The sequence below is a fragment of the Molothrus aeneus genome, chromosome 3 (assembly GCF_037042795.1).
Source record: "Molothrus aeneus isolate 106 chromosome 3, BPBGC_Maene_1.0, whole genome shotgun sequence".
In the NCBI taxonomy this organism is placed as follows: Eukaryota; Metazoa; Chordata; class Aves; order Passeriformes; family Icteridae; genus Molothrus; species Molothrus aeneus.
Window position 1 is genome coordinate 99,356,653 of NC_089648.1, and position 24,718 is coordinate 99,381,370.

Genomic DNA, 24,718 nt, shown 5'->3' on the forward strand with positions numbered 1-24,718 from the left:
TTCTCAGCTATTCACACAACACACAAATTTCAGACATTCACAAAGCTTCTCAAAAGTATTTTGAATAGATACAGATAATGTGCATATTTAGCTACATTTCTGTGGAATACATTCCTTCTTTTTAAATCCCACACAAGTGTTATCAGCTTTCAGCAAAAACATTATGCATCAACTCAAATACAGGCATCTCTAGTTGCAGTTCTGTTAAAGAGTTCTAATGAAAATGTTCATATAGGAGTATCACAATTTTCACTCTACATCAAATAATTCGACAAAGTCCAGTTATAATCAAAATTTATAAGACTGCAGTATGCTAATTTTCTGATTTGATAAAGGAATACATTTTTGTTTCCCACTGTTTGTTTACTAAATGTTTGTGGTCAACCTTGGCATTAATGTAACGTAACAATACAAGGCTTTGAAAACATTTTTGAAAAGCAATCCAATCTGTCTTCATGTTATTCAATGCTGCATTTTCTATTACTAAAATTTTGTGTATTAGAAATGATCACCCCCTTTTAAACCCTGTGAAGAGTCTCAGAGATACTGTAGAACAAGAAATTCCTGAACTGATCACTAAATTACTAACAGTAGGACATTCACATACAGTGTTTACCACAGACGTCTTAACTAGATATGATAACTCAAATGTTCATGCAACAAAAACTCTGCCTCTGCCTGACATATTCTGGCTTATCCTCATTTGAGTTCATAGAAAATTCAGTGTAAAAAGGGACCCAACAAGGACCTCAAAGCCCAACTCTTAGGTGCGTGACCTGTACAGCGACTGAACTCATGACCTTGGCATTATTATTGACCATGCTGCAACCAAGTGAGCCAACAGAACATAGAGTAAAAATCCACAACTATTTCACTTGTTCCAACAAAAAGCTGTTGGAAAATGTTTTGGGAGAAAATATAGATACTAGCAGAAAAAAAACAGTTGTGTGCATAAAGGTAACATGCTGAATGAAAGGGCATGTTACTATCTCTGTGCAAAACAATTGCTAAAATCCTCTAGCACAAATTTCTTTAGAATGCACATTATATGCTAAATACCAATTGAAACTAATGACACAGCTCACAACAAATGTTTTTTAGTGCTACCAGTACTTGTAGTAAGGTTTCTGGTATTCTCCAGATGGAAGCATATACATTTTAAACCCAAAAAGGCTATTGTCCAGGAGTGTCACCAAATAATACCACAAGAATTGTGAAAATCAGACTTCATCTGACTTACCGCCAGTGCTTTAGACAATTTTGTTCTATAGTTATTCAAAACAATCACATCAATCTCCTTAAATGGCACAAAGGCAAAGCCATCTTTAATAAATACTCTTCTGGCTCTAAATAAATCCACAGCATCGGCAAGTCCAACCTGAGAAGAAGAAAAACCCACATTGTGGCATAGCAAAATAACACAGTAACAATGTCTACAGCCCTAAGATTCAAGATGGGCCAGTAAAGCTTTAAGTCATTTTCTTTCTTTTAACATTGTCTCCAGGCAAAACTCAAAAGTCTGTGAAATTAGATCTTAACTTAGGAATAGCTAATCATTATTTTGGTGGGAAAATATTGCTTGCTTACAGAAAGTCATGCAACTAGGCAAAATAAGGTACTTCAAAGTTTGTGTCTACAAGTATTGATCCAACTATGTAGCTTTGCATCACTTACTGATTTGATATTTGAAAATGGATTTCTGTTTCTAACATCTGGAAATATTTGATTCACCTAAGCTATGTACAAAAGGTTTTGCAAGCCCATCTGGAACCCAACCAGCCTCACTCCAAAGAAACAGTGGGCCACATTACAAATTTTTTCCTCTCCCATTGCTCTCTTGCAAAACGAATTTCTGACTAATACAATCAGACCAAACCTAATTTCAGCAACAGATATTTGACAATGTCTTCATCCTGAACAATCTGACAGCCAGGTAAATTAAGTCATTTGTCTGGGATCATTAAAACTTAAGATCATTTTTGTGGCAAAAGTAAGGGATGACAGAAGAGGACAGAAGACATTATTAGTAGTTTGAAACTTCCTTCATTTTCCCAGTCCCTCCCTCCACCCTTATACTCACATGAAGTAGAGGAACTCTTATTAGTCTTTTAGATACTTGGATTTACTGTGGCTATTAGGTAAACTTAAAATTAGTAACTTTGCATTTAACTGAGAGAAAATGAATGCAGATCTGTGGGACTCAGCAATTTTTTACTTACCTTATAGAACGTTTGTTCTTTTACTTTAGACAGAGTGAAGCCAGGAGTTGATGCACTCAGCTCATTAGCCAATTGATTTTTCAGGTCTTCACCAATCTAAAATTAAGAATTTGTTTTAAAACTGTTAAAATACTTTAGGAAAAAGGCTTCTTTATTTTATTAGCATTATCTAAAATATTACTTAACTTGCAATATTATCAGTTTAGTTGAAAAGAGAAAAAGAGCTACATATTCAGTAAGTGATCACTAATAATTAATTAAACAGAAAACAGCAAAATATTAGTGGTCAATAATGTCAAGCTACCTTACCTCCAAATAGAAGGGCAGATTTTAAACTACAATAATTTTAGGCATTAACAAGAACTGTAAAATACACTTTTTAGAAGTCAACTTCTCTAAAATAAAACTTGTGACAATCTTTGCTCGTCTCTGGATGTGCATTAAAACAAAGCACAATGAATAAATGGGAGTTAGTAAGAGCTTCATGATATTTTAACAGAAAGAACAGTTTCAGCTTATTTTTAAATACAGATTTAACAAAACTATATCTAATCCTATGTTCAGGAATTTGGCTTTCCTTTTTCTAAGGAGTGAGAACAATGGTATCTTTATTGTCCTTAAAGTGTTAGTGCTTTTGCAGTTCTTGAAACAAGTGAGTAAAGCAGCAATGCTCTAATTTAACAACTTGAAGTACTTGAAAATCACAATGTTACCTTTCCTAATAAAAATACTTAAATAGTGCATATACATAAATACACATCATAGAATCACAGAATATGCTGAGTTGGAAGGGACCCATCATGATCATGAAGTTCACTTCCTGGCCCTGCACAGGACACCCCAAGAGTCACCCCATGTACCTGAGAACATTGTCCACACACTTCCTGAACTCTGTCAGGCTAGTGCTGTGACCACTGCCCTGGGGAGCTGTCCCAGTGCCCAACCACCCTCTGGGTGAGAAACCTTTTTGTGATATCCCACCTAAACCTCCCAAACAGCTTCAGGCCCTTCCCTTGGGTCCTGTCACTGGTCACCACAGTGAGATCAGTGTCTGCCCCTCCTCTTCCCCTCAGGAGGAAGTTGCAGACCCCAATGAGGTCTCCCCTCAGTCTCCTGCAGGCTGTGGAGGAACAGACCAAGTGACCTCAGCCACTGCTCATATGATTTCACCTCCAGACCTTTCACCATCCTCATGGCCCTCCTTCAGACACACCCTAATAACTTGAAATCTTTCTTATATTGTAGCACCCAAATCCACACACATTTGCATAACATGCTTTTGATGAAGTACAATGTAGTCCCTGACTGCAAGCATTTTAAATGTGAAGGAAGGCAGAATACCTTCTCAAAAGGTAGACAGACAGAAGTGTCACCAAAGCATAACGCGCTGTGTGACACTGCTCTCCGTGAGCTGGATGTGTGCCCCAACACCTACAGCGAGCTGATCCAAGGCTGCAGTCAAGGCACTTTTTAGAGACTAGTCAGGAACCAAGCCCAGGCCATCACATGCAATAGATATGGAGACTTCAAATGCAAGATAAAGTCACCCAAAGTCTTTCCTCTCCATGGGAGGGGATGTGCTTAAGCAGTTTTATTCTCTGAATGGAGCAGAAAAATTTGTTGACCAACACTGATAATATGGTTAAATGGGCATTTCAACAGAACTTTTTTCCTTCTCAGTTCAAAAACCCAAGAAAACAAAAAAGAAACCCCACTTCTCTTGGAAGTCATAGAAAAGACCATTTAATTTCAAACTTGGACAAGTAGCTTAGAGAAAAACAGTGATTTGATATATGCATATGAAATAGCCAAGGCAGCAACATTGAGAAGGCTTATGGTTACCCTGTCTGCATCTTGATGCAATCTGCAGTACTCTCCCAGGAAAACCAGCTTTAAAAAATAGCAAAGATTGCAGCAAGGCAGAAGAATGTAGCTGAAGAGAAAGGAAATACACAACAGCATTATATTTCTGCATGTAAAAATGTAAAGCTCAGCAGCCTGTAAAGAAAGCATTCTTCTTTAATGAAGTAGCTGTATCAAAACAATTAAATGTGTTTCTGTAAATTAAACGAGAAAATACTTTCTACAAAATACTCTCATTAACAATCTTATTCTTGTCAGACTTTGAAAAATTCCTGCTTTTCATGACACATTGAAACTATATACAAATTTCACACAGTGGTACCAAAACTCCATTATTCCTTCCAGATGATCTATTTCTTGTCTAAGTAAGTATAAATCTAAGCCACTGCATCAGCCTGCAGCCTGTCTTTCACCTACCAGAAACCTAAGTTTTCATTTTAATTCCAAAAAGTGGCTTCCATTTTTAAATGTAACAATTTTATGCATTCTTATTAGAAATCCCTTAGGAGAGCCTGTCCACCGTGTCATTCCAAACCCTCACTGACTGTGAATACACTGACCAAATAAAAACAGTATAACACATTGTATAGCAATGGTGGTTACAATTCCACTATTTCCTCTAGGATATCTTACTAAAAATAACTCTATCAAACAAACAAAGCCAAGGACAAAGCAGAGTTTTTTTTCCAGAGAGCTATTAAAGGAGTCCAGAAACTGTTTTACAGACAGGCCAGCAATACTGAGGGGAGAACAAGAAGAGGGAAAGGCAAGGATTCCTTCTTTATTTGTTCTTCCAAAAAAAGTCAGCTTAAGTTCATCAACAAAACCGCTATTTTCCAGTATTACATTTTATTTCAAGGGGGATTTATTGCAAACTTCACAAGCTGTCTACATCCTTCTTTATCAGTAATTTGACCATATAAGTTTTGTATAGATGTAGTGACAATCTACAGTGACAATCATTTTAGATTTTCTTGCATGTCACTAGCAAATAATTTAACATTGTTGGGGTAAAAGTGATCCTGGTGAACCCTCACAGAAAAGAGGTTAATTGGCCATGACTAAAGATTTAGATAAGACTGTGGACAGTGTAACCAAAAATACAGCTTTAGCCGAAATTTTGTTTTTTAAACTAACGCAAATATTGTTGCAAAGTACTATTTATTATATACATAAATGATACACATAAAGCTGTTAAATAATTTATTTCTTAAAGGCTCAAGTATCTTATAGGTTAGGCAAACATTCAGCAGCCCCACAACCACCTTGCTCCTTGCCTTTTCAACAAATTCACACTGCCTTCATGTTTTCAACTAATAGAGAGAAAGAGGAAGAAGAAACAAGGATAAAACTAGCCCCTACCTAAAGCTGGAAAATCACTCCAGAATGCATTCAAAAATAAGACTGGCTTCCCTAAAGACTGAAACATGAAAAATAACCTTCCATTTGCATTAATGATTTCACCATTTTCACATGAGATTGACTGAAGGCACGGTGCAAAGAAATACACTACCCATAGTCTAAAATCAGACTCAAGCTTTCAGTTAGGCCCTGCCTGTATTGCTGCATCCAGAGCATCATGAAACATGTACCCCAATTTTTCTTGGTTCACAGAAGCCAGAAAAGCTTCGTCTTTACTGTTGCTTTTGGGGGTTTTAATTATTTAAGTAAGAGTACTACAGTTTGTATATTTAATAATTTCATCCTAAAATAGCACCTGCAAATGCACATTCCAGTAATCATTAAAAAATTAGATATAATTAAATACAGCTTTTAGGATTCTAATCAAGATTAGAAAGATAAACAAGCTGCTTAACTTCTGACAGAACTTGGTGATCTTCACCAGATAAAACACTGCTGCTCAAGAAATTAAAAAAAAAAATAGAGTCCTTCTGAGGGTCTCACTCATCTGACCTTCCACATGGAACCGATTAAACTCACCTCACAGAAAAGAATTCACTAGTTTTGCCTTGTTCATTTGTAGCCAGTTTAGTAAGCTGCTTATCATTGTGTCAGACTTTGCTTTGCACAAGCAAAGAACACCAGGAAAAGGATCTTCCCTTTTCAGTGACATGGGTCAGGTATCATAGCTTGGAACAATTCAACAATTCATTGCAAATTCCTGAGACTTTGGAAAAATAAAGATAGAAAAAGAGAGGAAGGAAAAGAAGCAAGTACTAAGGACAAGTTCCATTATTTCTAGTTTTCTTGCTTTCTACATGCAGTTTATTCATTGACTTTTAATCACAGAACTGTCCTGGAAACACAAAGACACATAAATTTAGATTAAAATATGAATAATTTAATATGCAGAGCTTGGTTAAACAAACACAGTCAGTGAGGTAGTCCAAAAACTTCAAAATAAATTTGATATCAGTGCTCTGTTTTAATGAACAGATAAAGATGCATGCACACATTACACTGCTATATATGTGCAACACTTAGTTTTACTAAGTCTCCCAGTAAGGAACAAGAACTCCATGCACAAAGTCCTTTCCTTTTCCAAGACTCAGGTTCAGGTATTTATGTGCACATGCCACCAGTGTCCTTAGAAAGTGAAGTTCCTAAAATTTGCTCTTAGTTACAAAGCACCTGATACTCAAGTGGAACAACACCCTTCCCAAAAACAAGTGTTGTCAATCTGTACTTTGCTGAATTGCAACTCTAGGCATGAAGCAGAAAAAATAAAAATTTCCTAATCAATCTTCTCCATTGCCACACATTACACTACAAACTAAGTTAGCACTAGAATATCAAATTATTAACCTAGATACCATTAAATTTGAGAATATGAAGTGTAATCAGCCAGTTAATGAACTGCATGATTAGCAAAGGACACCATTCCCTGCTCTCCCACTAATTAAAAGAATGAAGAGCCTTAAAGAAAACATTCCAGAGGCTTGTAAATCTGTCATGCACAAACCTGATGATTTTCAATTTCATTTTGGCCAATCACAAATTAAGAAGAAAATTTTATCTTCCAAAATACTACAACTTTATATCTTAGCTAAAGTTCAGCTTGCTGGCATACCTAAAAATATAAAGGGCAGTACTTGGAATTATCTATTCTTATCCATCAATTGAAACATTGTTTGGGCTTTTTTTTAGAGTCAAGAGTGGGTACAGAAAGAACATTTTATGATCTGCCTCACTATGCAGCTCATTCATGGTTACCACAATGACAGAAAAACTCAGTGACACAGGTTCAGTCTCCTACAACCCTGACAAACATTTCCCAATATTTATTTAAAGGAAAGCTGAACAAAACAATTACTACAGAATTACCTAGAAACACTACCACATACAAGCTAGACTCACACATGACTGTAGAGCTAACAGAAGACTCTTCTGATAAAAACATTAACAAGTTTTCTTTCATTGAAAAATCCAGATAGTAACATTAGATGCAATTTTAAAGCAACTTGTTAACAAATGTTTCTCCAGATTCAATCACAAGATTAGCCAGGAAGAGTGTTTCAAAGTTGGCAGACCATTTTCTGAAGCCTATCCCAAACAGCAGCCAGTAAATTCTACTTGCAGAGTAATTACATCCTGCACAAACCATCCTATCAGCTTTTATGCTGCTGGATTAAGGAACAATGTAAACATCTCCAAAGCTACTGCATTCACTGCTATGTAAAAAATAAATTCATTTTTCAAACATTATGAACTTCAACCACTACAAAAGAACTTAACACTTTGATTATTCAAAAAAAATTTCTTCTTGTACAACAGATGGGTATCATTTTTAAAAAATACAGTACTGATTTCCTAATTTTGTCTTTTCTCATTCCCCAAAAGAATCTCTAAAATATTTACAGAAAAAAGAGAAGACACTTGATGACACCTTTCTGCTAGTCTATACTAAGTTTCTTCCAAGAATCCAAAATTACCAACTGCTAAGAACTAAAAATCTGTAAGGATTAGGTTAGGATTTGGTATTTTTTTCACCTTTTCCAAGCCTTTAGATAAATGGCAATCAAGTATGATCTGCTCAACTACTGAGTGCTAGAGCACATAATCACATAAGTAGCATGGTTCCCCTTTCTACTTCTTCTACCTTAAGCTCAAGAGCCTGGTGTACAAGATCCTATTTTCCACTATACTTTTGGCACAGCTGCCATTTCAATTTTACTTTAGAAATCCAGAGTTACAGCAAAATATCTGCCTCAGGATTCAGGCTGTATTCCAAATGTTGTCTAGCTGCTTCCAGCTAGATTAAGAGGAAGAATGTTTTTATTCATTGTATCTTTACCGCAGCCTTTTCTGCAACTTTTATTTCAAAGCACGTAACTTTTTCAAAGCAGTTAGAGATGTACTTCATCCAGAAAGAGCATATATAGTATCTAGGGCAGAAGGATTCAGCCTTACAGTAGACTGTAAAGTTCCTATTTAACTCAAATGATGAATTACACAAAGTCATTTAGTAAGAATCCTAGTGCCCCAGTGCTCTAAAGTGGCCTAAGTAACTGCACATTTTGTGGTGCAGTTTACTTAAAATTGACTACAAGTCAATTTTAAGCAATAAGGAAGACCTTCTAAGGGTCCATTTAGATTTCTGCAGATAATCAGCATCTGCTTCTAATCAAACTGAGATGATTGCCAAATTAAAATTTTAATTAGCATTCTGCATCATTTACAAACTTGTTCATTAAGTTTATGAAGGTGAAAAAGGACATCCCCAATAGCTATATATTCTTTAATCACATCTATTACTCAATTCTACAATTTCATAGAATCTCACCAACACCATATGTGCAAATAAATACACGCAACTAGAATTACTGCAGCAAAATGCACCAGTTTTCTCCACAACTAACAATAAAGTAATGCTTACAGCTCAAGGATCCATTAGAGCAGAGTAAAGCCCCCATATATCCTTCCAGTGCTCCAAAAAAAAACTTTTTAAAAAAAAAAATCAAGCTTTATTTAAAAATTCTGTGAGAGAGTATTACCACTTATTTTAAGCTTAAATATTTTAATCAAACCTCATCCTATCTACCCATCCCTCAAAATGTTAGCTCACTAGAATACCCAGGCTGCTTGGCAATCAACCCAATTACTTTTAGATGAGAATAACTCACTATGTTTGTTAAAGCACTAATAGTATATGTCGCACTGTCTTATTTACCAAACTCTAGCACTTAGAAATCCACCCTACTCCTAAGCCTTTCCACATACAATTTTGTTTCTGTTATGACTCTAAGCATGAAGTTAAATGACAGAATACATACTTTTGGCAGTAAGGCACATTTCCCACTTAGGCATGCATCCCTTATGACTTTTGCTGTCAACTCTAAGATAAGCATCACTGGTTTTCAAGCAAAAGGACAAATACAAGATTTAAGTAGTGGAAAAGCAAGATACAATTCAGAACCATTTCCTTAGCAAATGTAAGCCATAGGCTGCTTGCACAGACATTGTCTTATCTTGGCATAAGTTTCCCCACAGCAGTACAGACTCCAGACAGTTTCAACTTTTCCCCATCCTGTTTGGGAAAGGAAGAAATATTATTTGATGCCCCTGAAATGAAAAGCCATAAACCCTATCAGAAGAACATTCTGGATTAAACACCTGTTCCAAAATAGATATAGTCACCTTTAATGGCTAGAACATGATATTGAGTATTCTCTCAAATGTATCTGTCCTTAATAGAGACACAAACTAGTCCCCATTCTCATTAACCCACATCTGACTTTGGGATATTCTGTACCAAATAAAGGCAGTCATAAAACATTTTCTCAAGAAGCTGAACTACAAATATTTACACAACTGCCCTACTACCAAGATAAATATTTCTGAAGAAAGCATAATAGTGATATCAGAAAGTCTCTCACAGGACTACTCTGATCATAAAAATGGAAATTAAAGAAGTTTAATTTCTACTGCTTAAAGCAGCTAAAAAAGCACTTCAACTGCATCAAAGAGCTACTGTAGAAAAAAAAATTCCATCACTAATGCATTTTGCTCTTTCCATTTCATTTTGCAATTCTTATTCCTTCCTCTCAAATGCCAGCAAATGCACTGAAGACCTTTAGCTCCCCCAGCTGACTATTTCCATCTGCCATTCCTTCCCCATTACTATGAGCCAAAGCATTTCTTAAAATACTGTGCTTTATAACAGCATCTAAAAATTAGGACATCTGATTCTGCAATAACTGGCTGTTACCCAAAAAATAAATAACTTCTAGTTTAGATGCCTTAAAAGGTCATAATATTTTTTTTAAATTTCAAGAGGCTATTCAGAAGTAAAGTTCAATTTAAGCATGAATTTTTTTCTGCTCTGTGGAGTCAAAACAGCAACGCAGATGTATTCAAGATGATATATATTACACTTGAAGTTTTTTTTATTTTGCACAATGCAGAAAGATAATAGTGAACAGAAGCATTGCAGGAAATATAAATCAAATTATACAACATCCTTACACCACAGATTAAGACATGATAATGCCTATTAATTTTCATTTCTTCTGGAAGCAACAAAGAGGTACTAACAGTCTGAAGACAAAGAAACCAGAACATTCAAAATGATGACCAGAATAACACTAAAAACTAAATTCAAAATTAAATTTTGCATTCTACTCCACTCCATATTCCAGTATATAAGGTAAATTCCTGGAAAGGTGTAGCAACAAATCAAAGTATCCAATAGCACTTAGGAAAAAACACGAGATAAGCAGCAATGCACCTGTGTCAAAAAATCCCAACTGTGTTAAGCTGATTTCACAGCCTTTATCACAGTGCACACACCTCAGGGGCATAAAAAAAGCAGGTGTCATATTGTGTCAACACCCCTGAAGTCACCAGAATACACTTTCACATGCAAATGACCAAACAGTTCCAAACAGTTTCAGTGCATCCTCTATACCTGGGTTCAAAACCCATTGGAAAAGACACGTAGAAGAATTTAACTCAAAAGAGAAAAAGGATGTCTTAAGCCAAGTTCCACAACTAAAGTAAAATTTAATACTTCAACTTCCTAACCTGTACACTAAAACAGGAGCAGATCACATACTAAAATGCCATGAGGCTGGAGGCACTGCAAGAGCTCTAAGGGAACAGGATCAGAGAAGAAAAATCTGATCTGAAATTGAAAGCTGTAAAAATGGCAAAGGACACTCACAGAAATGACAAAACACCACACAAAGAAAGGCTTAAATAAGAAAGTGCAATGATAGATAGAAGGCAAATATGAAGAGAAGGAAAAAAGCAAACAAACAGGAAAAAAAAAGCCCTACCCTTCTCAACTAGTGGATAGAACAAGAAGAAATATGTTAGGTTTGACATTATTTTAAAAAAGTTAAAAGGAAACTAAAGCAGCAGAATGATGACCACCACTGTGAGACTTGAAGATACAGATGCAGAGAACTTTGCAAGCAAAGCTGCAACGTTTTCATGGACATGGCAAATGGAACTACTGTCATTTTCAAAACGCTGTCAGAAGTGTTGAAGGGAAAAAAAAAACCAAACAACCCCCCCACCCCAACAAAGCACTTTGAAAGTAACCACTGAACATTTTGTCCACCTGAACAGAACAGACCCTAAGACCCTGAAAGTGTGACTGCTGAACCTGAACAGGTTTTATGGCAAGTTTTCACAAGAACCAAGTGGAATGGACACAGAAGTTCATTAGATGCTCCAAATCAGCACAAGATGTATCACAGACCTACAGCTGCTAAAAGGACAAATCTTCCATTTGATGTCTAAGAAGAAGTGGCAGGTCTTGGAGACTTAAATTTATGTGAGGCAAAGCAGACAAAAGGCTGAAACTCTGAGGGCTTCAAAGGAGATATTTATGACCATGTCAAAATCAGCTTTGTAGTTGAAGTCCAAGTATCAGTTACCTGTAAAACTATTTATTTTATATAATTCCTTCATATCCTGAACAACTTACTTGGAGATTAAAATATTTTCTTCGATGACTATATTATTTAAAATACTCACAAATTTCCCTTTAAATATCTTTAAATCTATTAGTGCCTTTTACTGCCAGAAACTGTCAGGCATCATTGATGTAATTACTCATTTTTAGTAAGATTTTAATACTTTAATCTCCTAAATTGATGTAAATCTCAACTGCACACCTGTGTTTGCATATTCTCTTTGATGGGCTCTGTCACCTGAAATGTCAGCATTTACTTCTCTTGAGTCCTGCTTAAGGATTTCTGATGCTCCCTGCGTGACTGACTTTGCACATAGACTATTTAATATAATCTAAGAACAGACTAAAAACATTCTGAAATACCTTCAGAACCATTCCATTATTCTCCTTTTACTGTGATAGAAAACCAATCAACGTATCAGGGGAAAACACTCTTGAAGCACAGATTTACTCTTGCTTTCCTTTTACCCTCATCTTTTCTTGACATTTTATTCAATATCATGCACTCTACCTCTTGCTCTTGCTGGTGTACATTGGTAGGTATAAACAATAATATTTCAGAGTACTGTGAAATTCTGAGCACCCAAGCAATGTTCCACTGGGCAGCACCAGTCCAGGCATCTTCCACACTTGCCAGAGAACAGACTGGCCAAAGCTGTTACTGCAAGTGATTAAATGCAATCTACATGTTAGTAGTTCAACAAAGTATCTCAACTACAAACTCAAATCAAGCTTCATTTTTTTTCCCCAAGAAATCCAGGTCCCAGAAGCTTCTTACAGAATACTAAAGATGGACTAACTTAATCCAGTGCCAGCTTTGTAAAAACTTTCCAAGGAAGAACTTACATAACTTTCAAATTTCCATAATTTATATTAAAGGTAGAGAGGCTTATTTTCACAAATATTGTAAAAATTTTGAATTGTAATAATCCTATGCATGTTCACACATATTCATCATACTGAAGTCATCATGTTTAGCTTGTTTATCACAAAGTTTACTGCCTTCCTTTTTCAAGTGAAGGGCATCTTTATAATCAGGTAAAACTCCCCAGAGCAGTCATTTACTAACTGTAATAACACTCTGCCACATATTTTGCTCCATCAGCAATACAAATGTCAACCACTAGACAAAAGAAATCCTATTAAAAAATTAAAACATCAATTTTCCTTACTTTCCATTTCTGTTTTTAATTACAGAAAGCTCTTGCGCTTTGATTAAAAATTTCTTGAACCATGAGATGAGCACTATTATCATACCAAACTCTCTACAGCTAACTATCATATAAAAAAAGCTTTGGAAATCTGGTGTTTTTTTCTTCTAGTTGTTAACAATTTCACTCTTCCAAAATTTGCTAAATAAGACCTTTTTGTAAATTATTCAAAGACCCTAAATACGGAAAGATCTTAACAACTTCTTAAGTATTATCCATAATTGGGATTGAAGATTACTTGATTCTATAAAGCAATAATTCTCAATCCACAATTCAAAAATTCTCAGAAATTAGTCTGCAAAACCCCTGCAAAACATATGTGCAAGTATCACTTTCACATGCATGTAAGGAAATAAGAAAAGGTGAGAGGTGGCAGTTATCAAATTCTCAATTTTAGGTTCATTTTGTTCGTACTGTAAAAGATGACAATGGTGACAAAACTGTACAAGACAATCCATTTATTCCTTCTTCCCATAAAAGAGTTGATTCTTTTAATAAATATTGAGAATCACTTCTTAGAATTGTTAACATTGCTATGCCAGACTACACCAAGGTCAAGCTTTAGCAGCGTGACCTTTCTCAGATTACAGTTCTGAAACCAGAACCAGTATCTAGAAAATGCAAGGCACCTCTCTTCTGGTGAAAGAAATTTAACTACAAGTTTCTTGGTGCATCATAAGCAATTGAAAGATAGAAATATAATTTCTAACCATTTACCCATATAGAAAAGAGATTGTAACATCAGAACTTACTTCCTTTTTCTGAAGACCACCTTTTTTTCTAACAGGAAGAGCACAAAGTTTGATTTCCGTCTTGTTTTATGCATAAGAAGGCATGAAAACATTCTAACTTCTAACAGGGAAGCATGAGGAGAATAGTTCATCCTTATTTCCTTTTCAAAGGAAGTGTCTCCTTTTACAAATAGAACACTGAGAAAAATAATACTGCTTTTAGAGTGGCCTTACTTTTGTAGTGGCCTCTACATAGCTCCATAGCATTTAGACCTGTTTCAAATACATATGGAACTCATTAGTATTATTCAAATGTTTTATACATGATAGTGCAAGGAAGGATTAGTTTTGCCTAAATTCCCATGAGAATTGGAAGCAGAGGGTGAAAGCAGAAGCAGGGAAGTAGATTTTCAATAAAATGATGCTTTTTTTTGCCTCAACAGGAGTAAGGAAATAACACCTTCCTAATCATTTTGACATATTGAAGGCACATTCAGTAGCATGGAATCAAGCCATACTCCCAGCTATTTCCAGCAACCTGCAAACATTTATTTATTCTTACAAGACAAATGCTGAAACTGTGACAGGAGAATATGAGGCTGGGGAATAAGCAACAAAAATACAGCTCCACAAAGACACCCTTCACTGAAAGGTCTGTTGAACCAGAGAATGGCATTTCTAATAGTCTCTCAAAGACACAGGAAAGCCTCTGTTACTCTTAACACTCCACAAATCCTATTTTACCAACATGCACTGACACCAGATATTTCAGTCCAGCAACACATCAGCCACATCTCAGAATATTTAAGTCATTCTAATAAGCAGTATTTTAAGAGAAAGGCTTTCTCAGTGGAGTGATGATTGCATGATAATTTTTATTCACTCAAGTTTATGATGAGAGGTACAGGCAAAGCTGTAGTTTCCCAACAAAACAGTTCATAGCTGCAGTGCAAAATACTATTAAAATCATTAATGAAGACACTGCAATAGACATTTTCCTTTAATCAACTCAGACAAACAAAACAGTATATAACAGCAGGAACTCTTTTGTAATACCCCTAAAATACCAACAACAGTTGTTTGCCTAAACAGATTTTGCATTTTCAAAGTCTTTCATCAAAAGAAATAGAATGAGTTTAGAGTCAAAAGGGAAGAAGTTTTGAATCTAAGTTATAATGATGAAACAACAACTGTGGAATGAGAACATTCACAGAATTTTGGACAAACTTATATTCTGCATTCTCCATAGCACATACTTAATGAGCAAAAATTAAATTGTCTATTAAAAGAAAATAGGGTAATTTACATGTATATGTATGTATAAAGTCTAAGTTACAATGAAACTTATATAATTGTACATAATTTCTTTTAAAATTATGAATAATAAATAATCCTTATATAAATATAAATAATCCTTAACCACAATTTGTAACTACTGTATTTAACACCAGCCTCTAATTTTGTGTAATTTAAGCTAACTCATGGTCTTGGTTATACATCTATAGCTCCAGTACCTCCATAATATGCACAAACAAGAAGAGTCAAAATGGTTTTTAGCATGCACAAACATTGCATGTCCCCATGGTGACAGCAACACAGAAAGCTACATTTTTGAGCAATCCATACAGGATTTTCATACTTGGATTATTAAAATTTAACTACATCCTCAACAGCTATCATAAGCATTCATTGAATGCCCTTATTTTTCTCTTCCACATAGTTTTCCAGAAGTCAGTGTTCACAAAAGGAACAATGCACAATGTCCCCAGGTCACTGTAGTTTGCTGTGGTTTCTATAGCAAGAAGCCACATCTTAATAGTTAGAAGATTGTAAAGGTTCTAGAGCAAAGTTTATGAATAAAAACATATTTTGACCACAATTGTTTTTCAACCAAAATCAATAATGTGATGAGAACAGACTGCACATTCAATTCAAGTAAGAATCAAATGCAGTCATTGCTTTTCTTATTACTGAAACATTTAGGGTGAATTATCACACAGTTCACCAATAAAGGAAGGTATTGTAAACATTAATGTTATTTGGTCCAGGTGGCCAGATAAGGTAGGTAAGCACTTATCAGAAGAAGCCAAACTACATTCTTATCTGAAGAACACAAACTAGGGACCTGATAAGATGCATCCCAGAGTCCTGAGAGACTTGGATGATGTAGCTGCCAAGCCACTCCCTGTGATATCTGATAAGCCATGGCAGTCAAAAGTCCCAGGTGCAAGGAAAAAGGCAAACATTGTACCCATCTAAAAAAACAAAAAAACCTTAGAGAAAACCCTGTCAACTACCAACCAGTCTGACTCACTTCTGTACCTGGAAAGATCATGAAACAGATCCTCCTAGAAGCTGTGCTAAGGCACATGGATAACAGGAGTGATTTGGGACAGCCAGCATGGCTTTACCAAGGGCATGTCCTGCCTGACCAAACAAGTGTCCTTCTATGATGGAGTGACTACATCAGCAGACAAGAAAGGGGCTACAGATGACATTTATCTGCATTTCTGTAAAGCTTTGACACAGTCCTCCACAACATTCACCTCTCCAAACTGGAGAGAAATGGATGCAATGGGAGAAGCATTCGATGGATAAGGAACTGGCTGGACATCTACATTCAAAGGGTAGCAGTCAAGGGTCAACTAAAACATAGGAAGTTTCAACTCTACATGAGGAAGAACTTAATGCTGAGGGCTGTAGACCACTGGAACAGGCTGCCCAGAATGGTTGTGGAGTTTCCATCTTTGGAGACATTCGAAACTCACCTGGTTCCTGTGTAACCTGCTCTAGGTGACTCTGCCTTGGCAGGGTGATTGGACTGGATGATCTCCAGAGGTCCCTTCCAACCCTAACAGTTCTGTGATCCTGCCCCTCTGCTCCACTCTGGTGAGACCCCACCTGCAGTGCTGCATTCAGCTCTGGGGTCCTCAGCACAGGAAGGTCATGGCTCTGTTGGAATGAGTCCAGGGGAGGGACACAAGGATGACAGAGAGATAGAACACCTCTTATGTTAGGAAAGGCTGGGAGAATTGGAATTGTTCAGCCTGGAAAACAGAAGGCTTGGGGGTGACGTAATTGTGGCCTCCAGTACTTGAAGGAAGCCGAAAAGAATGAGAGGAGCTTTTCACAAGGGCCATTTGGTCACAGGACAAGGGGGAATGGATTCAAACTGAAGGAGAGTAGGTTTAGATTAGAAGTTTAGAGGAGGAAAAAATTCTTGACTGTGAGGGCAGTGATGTCCTAGAATAGGCTGCCCAGAGGAGCCACGGATGTGCCATTGCTGGAAGTGTTCAGGGCAAGGTTGGATGGGACTCTGAGCAACCTGGTCTACTGGAAAGTGTCCCTGCCCACAGCAGGGAGTTAGATTATATTTAAGGGTCCCTTCCAACCCAAACCATTCTATGACTTATGATCTAATCCACCCAAAATTTTGATTCAACAATACTTGACAGCTTTAGTAAAACTTGTTAACTTACCTGTGTAATTTCACATTTTTTCAGCTGTGTTTGTAGACTGAAGCAGACTGAGCTTCTCTTGTTGTAGCACAAAATTACATCACTTAATCCTCACACACACTATTCCCCAAGTTTAGAAGTTCTGTGTGGTTAGGATTTTTAAAACTATAACTGCACTTTCTATTTTTAAAATGTGATTGCTATAAGTATCTTAATGAGAATTTCAAAAAACAACAGACATGTGCAACATAAATACAGAAAGTAACATACTTACAGCTTCAAATGATAAGTTAACATGTTCCAGAAACTTCTGCATTAAAGTATCAGTTAGTTCATTGAAGCGATATCGGAAGAGATCCATTTCTTGTTGAAGAAACCAACGCCTGAGATCCTCACTGCAAAAAAAATAATTAAAAAAAAATTCTGAATATACTTTTCTTTTTGCTTGAAAACTAGACTACAAACCTAGTGAACACAACAGTAATGCTGACTTTGGCATGTGACCCACACACACTGAGAAGCTTGGAAGCAAAGGCAGGAAACCTTCAGTAATGCACACTCAATCAGAAAAGACCTGTGGAGAGACAATACTTTTTACTTGTTTTGGATAAAAATAATTGTAGGTAACTTTCTCCCTTGGTATCTAAAGGACAGTTTTTTTCTACAACATGGCACAACACTTCTTCATTGTACAATTAACATCACAATTAATGTGATGAGGCAAATAAATTTTGAAGGCTACTTCTTTTAATTCTCACTTTTGTTGTATCTCCAGCTGAAGAAATATGCATACATCTCAGTAAATGACAAGTGCACTCTATTCTAGGCAACAAACAGTCTGGAAACAGGCAAAAGGAAAATATACGGCAATGAAGTTGGGTGAAGAACACAAATATAACATCTAACTCCTGACAGAAGAGAAAAAGGGGCAACTACAGGTGAACAAGTAGAAGAACAAACAGGAACACAGGGACAGGAGTCAGAAGACAAAATAAAACAACACTGAAGCCAATACAAGTACTTTAACTACTCATGGAACTCCTCACATCCTAGTGCTCAGATTCCCAGGCATCCCAAATTACTCAAAGCTACAGCCAGTAGGTACCAGTAAAAAAAGCCACCTGACACGTGCAAGCACAGAATGCAGATGATGCTGCATCTCACTACCACAGGGCACTCTCTTAAACTGTCCTCTGAGAGCTACCCTGTGGGCCACTGCCCTTGGAACTCACAGAGCACAGAAATACTGCAGTCCTATATATGCTCTCTTTACAATATTAAAGCATCTTTTCCCATAGGGAATATGCGAATCACAACAGAGTTTTTTGTGGTTTTGTGGACAAAACCTCTGCTTGAAATATGGCTTGAAGAAAAGTAATTATTACATAGAACAGCCAAACAGAAAGGCTGTTAAGGTGCTTTGTAAAATATAATCCTGTGGACAGTCTCAGTGCTTGGGATGTAATAATAATCAGTGCAACTTAAAATGGAAGTTAATGCTTTAATGACTGATCTGTTGCAGTTCTTCTGTGGCCATCTTGGACTGTAGTTAAATCCTGGGATGTGACAATTTTTTCCACTTTCCTTGATTTACAGCGCATTTGTTTTCCTATTGGGGGAACCAAACAAAACAACACCACCACACATAGACACACATAAAAAACAAACAAACAAACCACAAACATGATTATATGCTATTTCTTTGGAGGCCAGCCAGTCTGTTGTTCCTTTCCTTCAGGAAAGCATATCAAAGGCTGTAATCCCACCTATCCACTTAAGTCACCATAACAAGAAAATACTATTTTATCTCATACACACACACCTACATGGATTCTTCCTACACTGACAAAATAGCTGACCTCACACTACTGTATACATACACCAAATACTTTTAAACTGACTTTCCTAGGATCATCATCATTAGGGCATTATACATCACTTCTAAAGCCAAACCATATTTTATACTCATTATTCACATAAAAAAATTGTACACTCTCATCTCAAATTCATACTAAGGCTAATACTTATTATCAAAACCCCACGCTTAACTGAAAAGCAATGTCACTGTCATTAGCTTCAGCAGCAGCTTGGTTAGTTAAGGGAGTAGCAGGTCACTGAAGTGTAGATGTTAAGAATATCTCCTCATTTTTTGCTACTTAACTTTCTGGTGTGCAGATTACTTAGCAGTTTAAACCAGTTCATAGATTCCCAACTTTAAAAATAATATAAGAAAACAGTCTCTTTCATACAGGGAAAAGCACTTGAGGGGCTGGGGCTGGAATAGAAATACTCTTCACCCCAAGAAGGGGTAGGAAAAATCAACATAATTGGTAGGAAGCATGAACATGTAAGTTCTTTAGGGAAGGTATGCAAATACTGGTTAAATCTGGAATTTAAGACTAGTAGCTCCCATTCCACAATTAATACAAGAGCTCCAACAACTTAACAATGATTTATGAAAACTCTGGGCATGGGCCAGATCACTCCTTTTCTAGGCAATCAACACCAATGCATTACTCAAAGTTTAAGTTTTAAAGACTAGACAGCAAGGAGAACATGGGCACAGATAACACACAAAAGGAAATGCTATTTAACATAAAGAGGGAGCTATTTTAGCAGAGAAGTCTAATTTATCATTTAGAAAAAAAAATGTCAGGGAGTAGTGAACAGGCCTTGCTAAGTCTGAAATAGAATTTACGTCCTTACGTCCAACACAGACACAAATCAAACAAAAAAAATTTTAAAAAGGCACAAAAGCATGTCTGAAAGCTTCCTGGATAAAAGAGTTTTGCTGTCAGAGCAGAGGTAAAATTTATTTCTTCCATCTTAAGAAAAGTAAAGTGAAAATTATGCTCCTGTGACTTTTTCTTCATAGCTGATCTGCTGAAGTGACGAGAGCTGCAGAAGAGAAAAGCAAAAATGCACACTCCCATCCACATGCAAATAAAATTATCTTTACATCTGCATCTGCCATGAAAGCAAATTAAACAAGATCATTCTATTTCCTGGTCTTAACAGATCTAAGTCACATTAGAAGAGGTGTGAAAGAAGGGTACTGATCAGACTGTAAATACCCTGTCATATGGAAATGAGCTTTAAAGTCTTGGATTTCAGAAAGCAGAAGAAGAAAAGAGATAGTCATTATCAAGAGATAATGACTACCTTACAAATTTAACTGACCAGAACGGTGGAGCTGATCACTTCAGATCACGTGAAAACCAATTCAAAATAATCCAATTTACAAGTGAGGACTAATAGAGACTAGAAAAGAAAAATCGATATAAACTTTTACCCCTGGATGGCACTGTTGGCCAACTGAAAAAGCACTATCACAGGAAAACACAAGCACATGCACACACAGCTGCCTCAGGAACTGAATTCAACCTAGTTTGCAGTTATGTCTATTTAAGTGCACTTTTTCAATCACTCCTACTTTCTTCAACAACTTTGCTCTTCAACATTCTTCAATTAACCTCATGATTTGTGCCAAGCTTATTTTTCTGACCTAGTATGATAAAAATTTGAAGTACAGTATATTCTATTTGCCTCCCAATTTTATCTTTTGGGAACTTGCCAGTTGTAGATGATAGAAATAGCCCCACAGTAGCTGCCTTTCAAGAGAGAATAGAGAATACTGGGCTACAGGCTCACCTCATAGTTCTCAGAATGCTATTTTCCATGTTATGAGTAAGCACTAAATCCACCTTTTCAAAGTATAAGTAGAAAGCCAAAAAGCTGACCAAAAGCTGCTTTATCAAAATGCAGCAAGTACATATAAATGGGAACACAAAATGGCAACTGCAAGTTGTCTAAACAGTGTCCCAGAGCTCTGATCAAAACACCTCCTCTAAAGATGTCTTTCCCCCCATATTACAAAGCCAGGCTCTTTCCTGTGGCCCAGAATAGCTTGTATTCATTTCTGCACAGCAGTTCACCTTCATCAAGCTGCCCATTTCTGCCCTGCCTACAGTCTAATTTTTAAGATACTTCCCTGAAACACAGGGTTTGAACAGTATCTGCAATTTATTTACTAAGGAAGAACTTCAATCAAATTCTTACCTTCCACAAGAGCAGAATTTTCACCAACTACCAAAACCCTTAAAGCATCTCACCTCCCACAAAAGAAAAAAAGTAATGGTCTAAATAATAACAAAATGTTCAAAGTAAAGTTTTGGCTTTGTAATTAACCCTAATTGATTATTCAAAATGCCACTAATACAAACCACTATGTTTTCAGGCGCCTTTTAGACCCCAGACTACTTGAGGATACTACCTTTCAGGGGGTTTTGGTAAACTTACAATACATGTAAAGAAAGATATTGTCAAAATCAGCAGGCTTAGTATGATTAAGGGAGTTTATAAAAATATAACAAACAGGGGCACTAGAAAGAAGGCAATATTACACTTATTATTCATAATCACAAATTATACATGTAGACTACAAAGGTATATCAGTTGCATTCTGTTATTCAGTCTGCTCCCTTCTTTCAGGATTTTGAGTTACACTATCAGAGACACTGGAGTGAAGGCTGGTATTGATCTCCTCACACACAACCTGTTCCTCATGGTACATGCACATGGATCTAGCAGGCTCATGGATCACACACATTGACAAACTGTCTTCAGCACAGCCCAGATGCCTTTTGAAAGGACAACAGAATGGGATGTGAATGATCTGGAAGATTTCAGGGTGTTTAAAAGTCACCCAGGGCCTGTCATGGTGAGGTTTCATCCATCTGGAGGCAGGCTTTTGAGACCTTTGCTACTTCCTACTCTGATCAGATGTTCTGCAGCAGGAAGCCAAAGCCATTTCAAAGAAAAGCCCCATCCATTCCAGCTCCATATCCCAGCCTGGACAGTATTCCAAGCTATCCCTCCTACTCGGCTTTCCTGCCTGTTTTTGTTTACAAATCTGTATCCATAGCAGCACTTCAGTCATGTCAGCTATCACAGCATCATAATATGCATTCTATCACAGTCACTTAACTTAAATGAACTGCATTGCAGCCTTAAGTGCAATTGAATCAACAATTCAACACACTTCATATCTGCCAGTTTTAATTCTAAAAATACCACAGTGATAAGAAGTAAAGAGTTCACACAAATGTATAACAAAACTACTTGCAGACATGAAGCACTGGCAACCTCTAATTACATCCAAAAACTACAGGGGAAACAAAAGAATGTGCTTTACAAAATTGATATTTTGCGTGAAATTTCACATGTTGTGAAACCAGCCACAGCAATGACTATGGACAAGAAACAGAGGCAGTAGATGAAACCTCAAACTCAGATGATATTTTTAGTCAGTCAGAAACAGTGCTCTCTATTAAGTAATAGTAGTAATACAGTAAAGCCTATTTATATAGTCAGGTCTTTAGTCAGTTATCAACAGTTAGTATATAGAGAAGTTAAACCATGCTATCAATCACTGCAAATGCACAACAAATAGTTAATAATGTGCATTCATTCAGAAAAAAGCTATCAAGAGACTCAAACCAATTGCATGTGTTTAAAAGCCAAGAGTTTGTGAATCTATTAGTTAGCACAAAATCCAGATCTTGATTATACATATCTGTTTTCATCACAGTTGAAATCAGATTCATAGCAAAAATCCTCTTTGAGCTTACCTGTCTCTTTACTAGCCATGCAACTCTACAGCATCTGCAATGTCTATAACAAAGCACTGTAGTATCTGTATACATTTAAAATTAACAACAAGAGTACAGCATAATCCACAAAGTACTTACGACTGGCAGTAGGCAAGGCGGAGTATGAAATGAGAGATATGATCTTTTCTTCTTGCCTCATAATCATCCTCAGCCAAAGCCTGTAGAACAAGTGCTTATTATTTCTAAGAAATAATCTCTCCCGGATTAAAAAATTCACAATCAATTTACCACTGTTTTCAACAGTGTATTAACAGTCATCTTTTAGACAATAAATGCCAACTCATTGAGGAAGGTGGTTACTCTAAAGGAAGAAAAACTTCAAAGAAAACCGTTCAAAGAAAACCTACACCTCTGACAAAATGACAGAACAGCATTTCATCACCTCTACTTTTATTTGTTGTTCTTGAATGATATAAAGAAAATAAAGTGCAAGAGAATTCCGTGTCTTTATCTTTACTTACTCTGTAGGGAAACTTCAGTTTCCGGAGCTCAGACTCCAACTTAGTTTTGTATGCATCAGAATTTCTTACATAGCTCACACCGAGATTTTCAACTACTTTAAGCACTGGGCAAAAAAAGAAAATGTCCATGTTAGAGACAACATGCTGAAATCAAACTAAATGTATGACAGCTTGGGAAAGACACAAACTGGAGTAAGGCCACAGGAATTGCTTTTAGTAGCATGAGGAGCAAAAGGGTGAGAAATAGGGAGGATAAAGTGTGGCCCCGTGAGTCCTGAACAGCTGGCCCAATTCTGGGATCCACACTGCCAACAAGGAAAGTGAGACTGGTCTGATGGACCAGTCTCAGAACATGGGTTTCAACTCTAATGGAAATCTGGATCCAGTTTTCAGGACTTCGAGGGAACCCCTGGCTGCCAGCGACAATAACCTCAAATGCAACATTGAGACATCAAATATGTCACAACATCTACAGAATGTGAAACGCGCTCATAAAGCCTCCCGTGTAAACCTAAACTACACAGTCCCGAGAGCTACCACAAACGCTCACTGTGCAATCGGTCTCAGCTCTCTGAAACGCCCAAAGCAAAGCGTTTGCCTTTAACGGGAGGGAGCTCGTGGCAGCAGGAGCAGCCAGCCCAGCTCTCGTCTGTGTCAGGCGAACAGAGCTCCCAGGCCTGCCAGAAATACACACAGCCATCACAGGAAGGATTCAAGCATCGAGGGAGGGAAGGGACGCGAGGAAGAAGAAGGGAAAGGGGAGAAGGAAGGAGGGAGGGAGAGAGACGCTACTCACGCCTCAGGCGGTCGATGGCAAAGCTCTCAAACTCCACCAGGGAGATGCTTTCCGTGGGGGGCTCCAGGTAAAACTGCAGGCTGTGAGGGTACTGCTCCCTCCGGTCTCCGGCCAGCCGCGCATGCCTCTGCCTCGCTCGACTGGAGAACTCCATCTCCCTCGCCCCGGGGCTGCCTCCGGCCCCGTCCCCACCGCCCGAGCCCCGCTCCCGCCGCTCCGCCCGACGCGACCCGGACCCGAGCGCGCCCGGCCCCGCGCCCCGGCTTCCCGCGCTCCGCTGGCCCCGCCCACTTCCGCGCAGAGCCGCGCCTCCTGGACGCCCATTGGCTGCTGCAGCGAGCCGGGGCGGTGCTCGCAGTGCCCACACCCGGCATGGCGGCCCCGGCCTGGGAAGTGCCCACACCCGGCATGGCGGCCCCGGCACG

At 37.5% G+C, this 24,718-nt stretch overlaps 1 protein-coding gene across 1 annotated transcript in view; it reads right to left on the bottom strand.

Moving 5' to 3' along the window:
- PRIM2 (DNA primase subunit 2) overlaps positions 1-24,447 on the bottom strand; it is an 88,427-nt gene extending 63,980 nt beyond the window's left edge. The window contains exons 1-6 of the mRNA XM_066545919.1: positions 24,294-24,447; positions 23,498-23,601; positions 23,115-23,194; positions 17,639-17,759; positions 2,220-2,315; positions 1,241-1,378 (exon numbers count right to left, since the gene is read on the bottom strand). Of these exons, the coding sequence (XP_066402016.1) occupies positions 1,241-1,378; positions 2,220-2,315; positions 17,639-17,759; positions 23,115-23,194; positions 23,498-23,601; positions 24,294-24,447 (693 nt within the window). The remainder of the gene's footprint in view (positions 1-1,240; positions 1,379-2,219; positions 2,316-17,638; positions 17,760-23,114; positions 23,195-23,497; positions 23,602-24,293) is intronic.
- Positions 24,448-24,718: the final 271 nt, after the last annotated feature.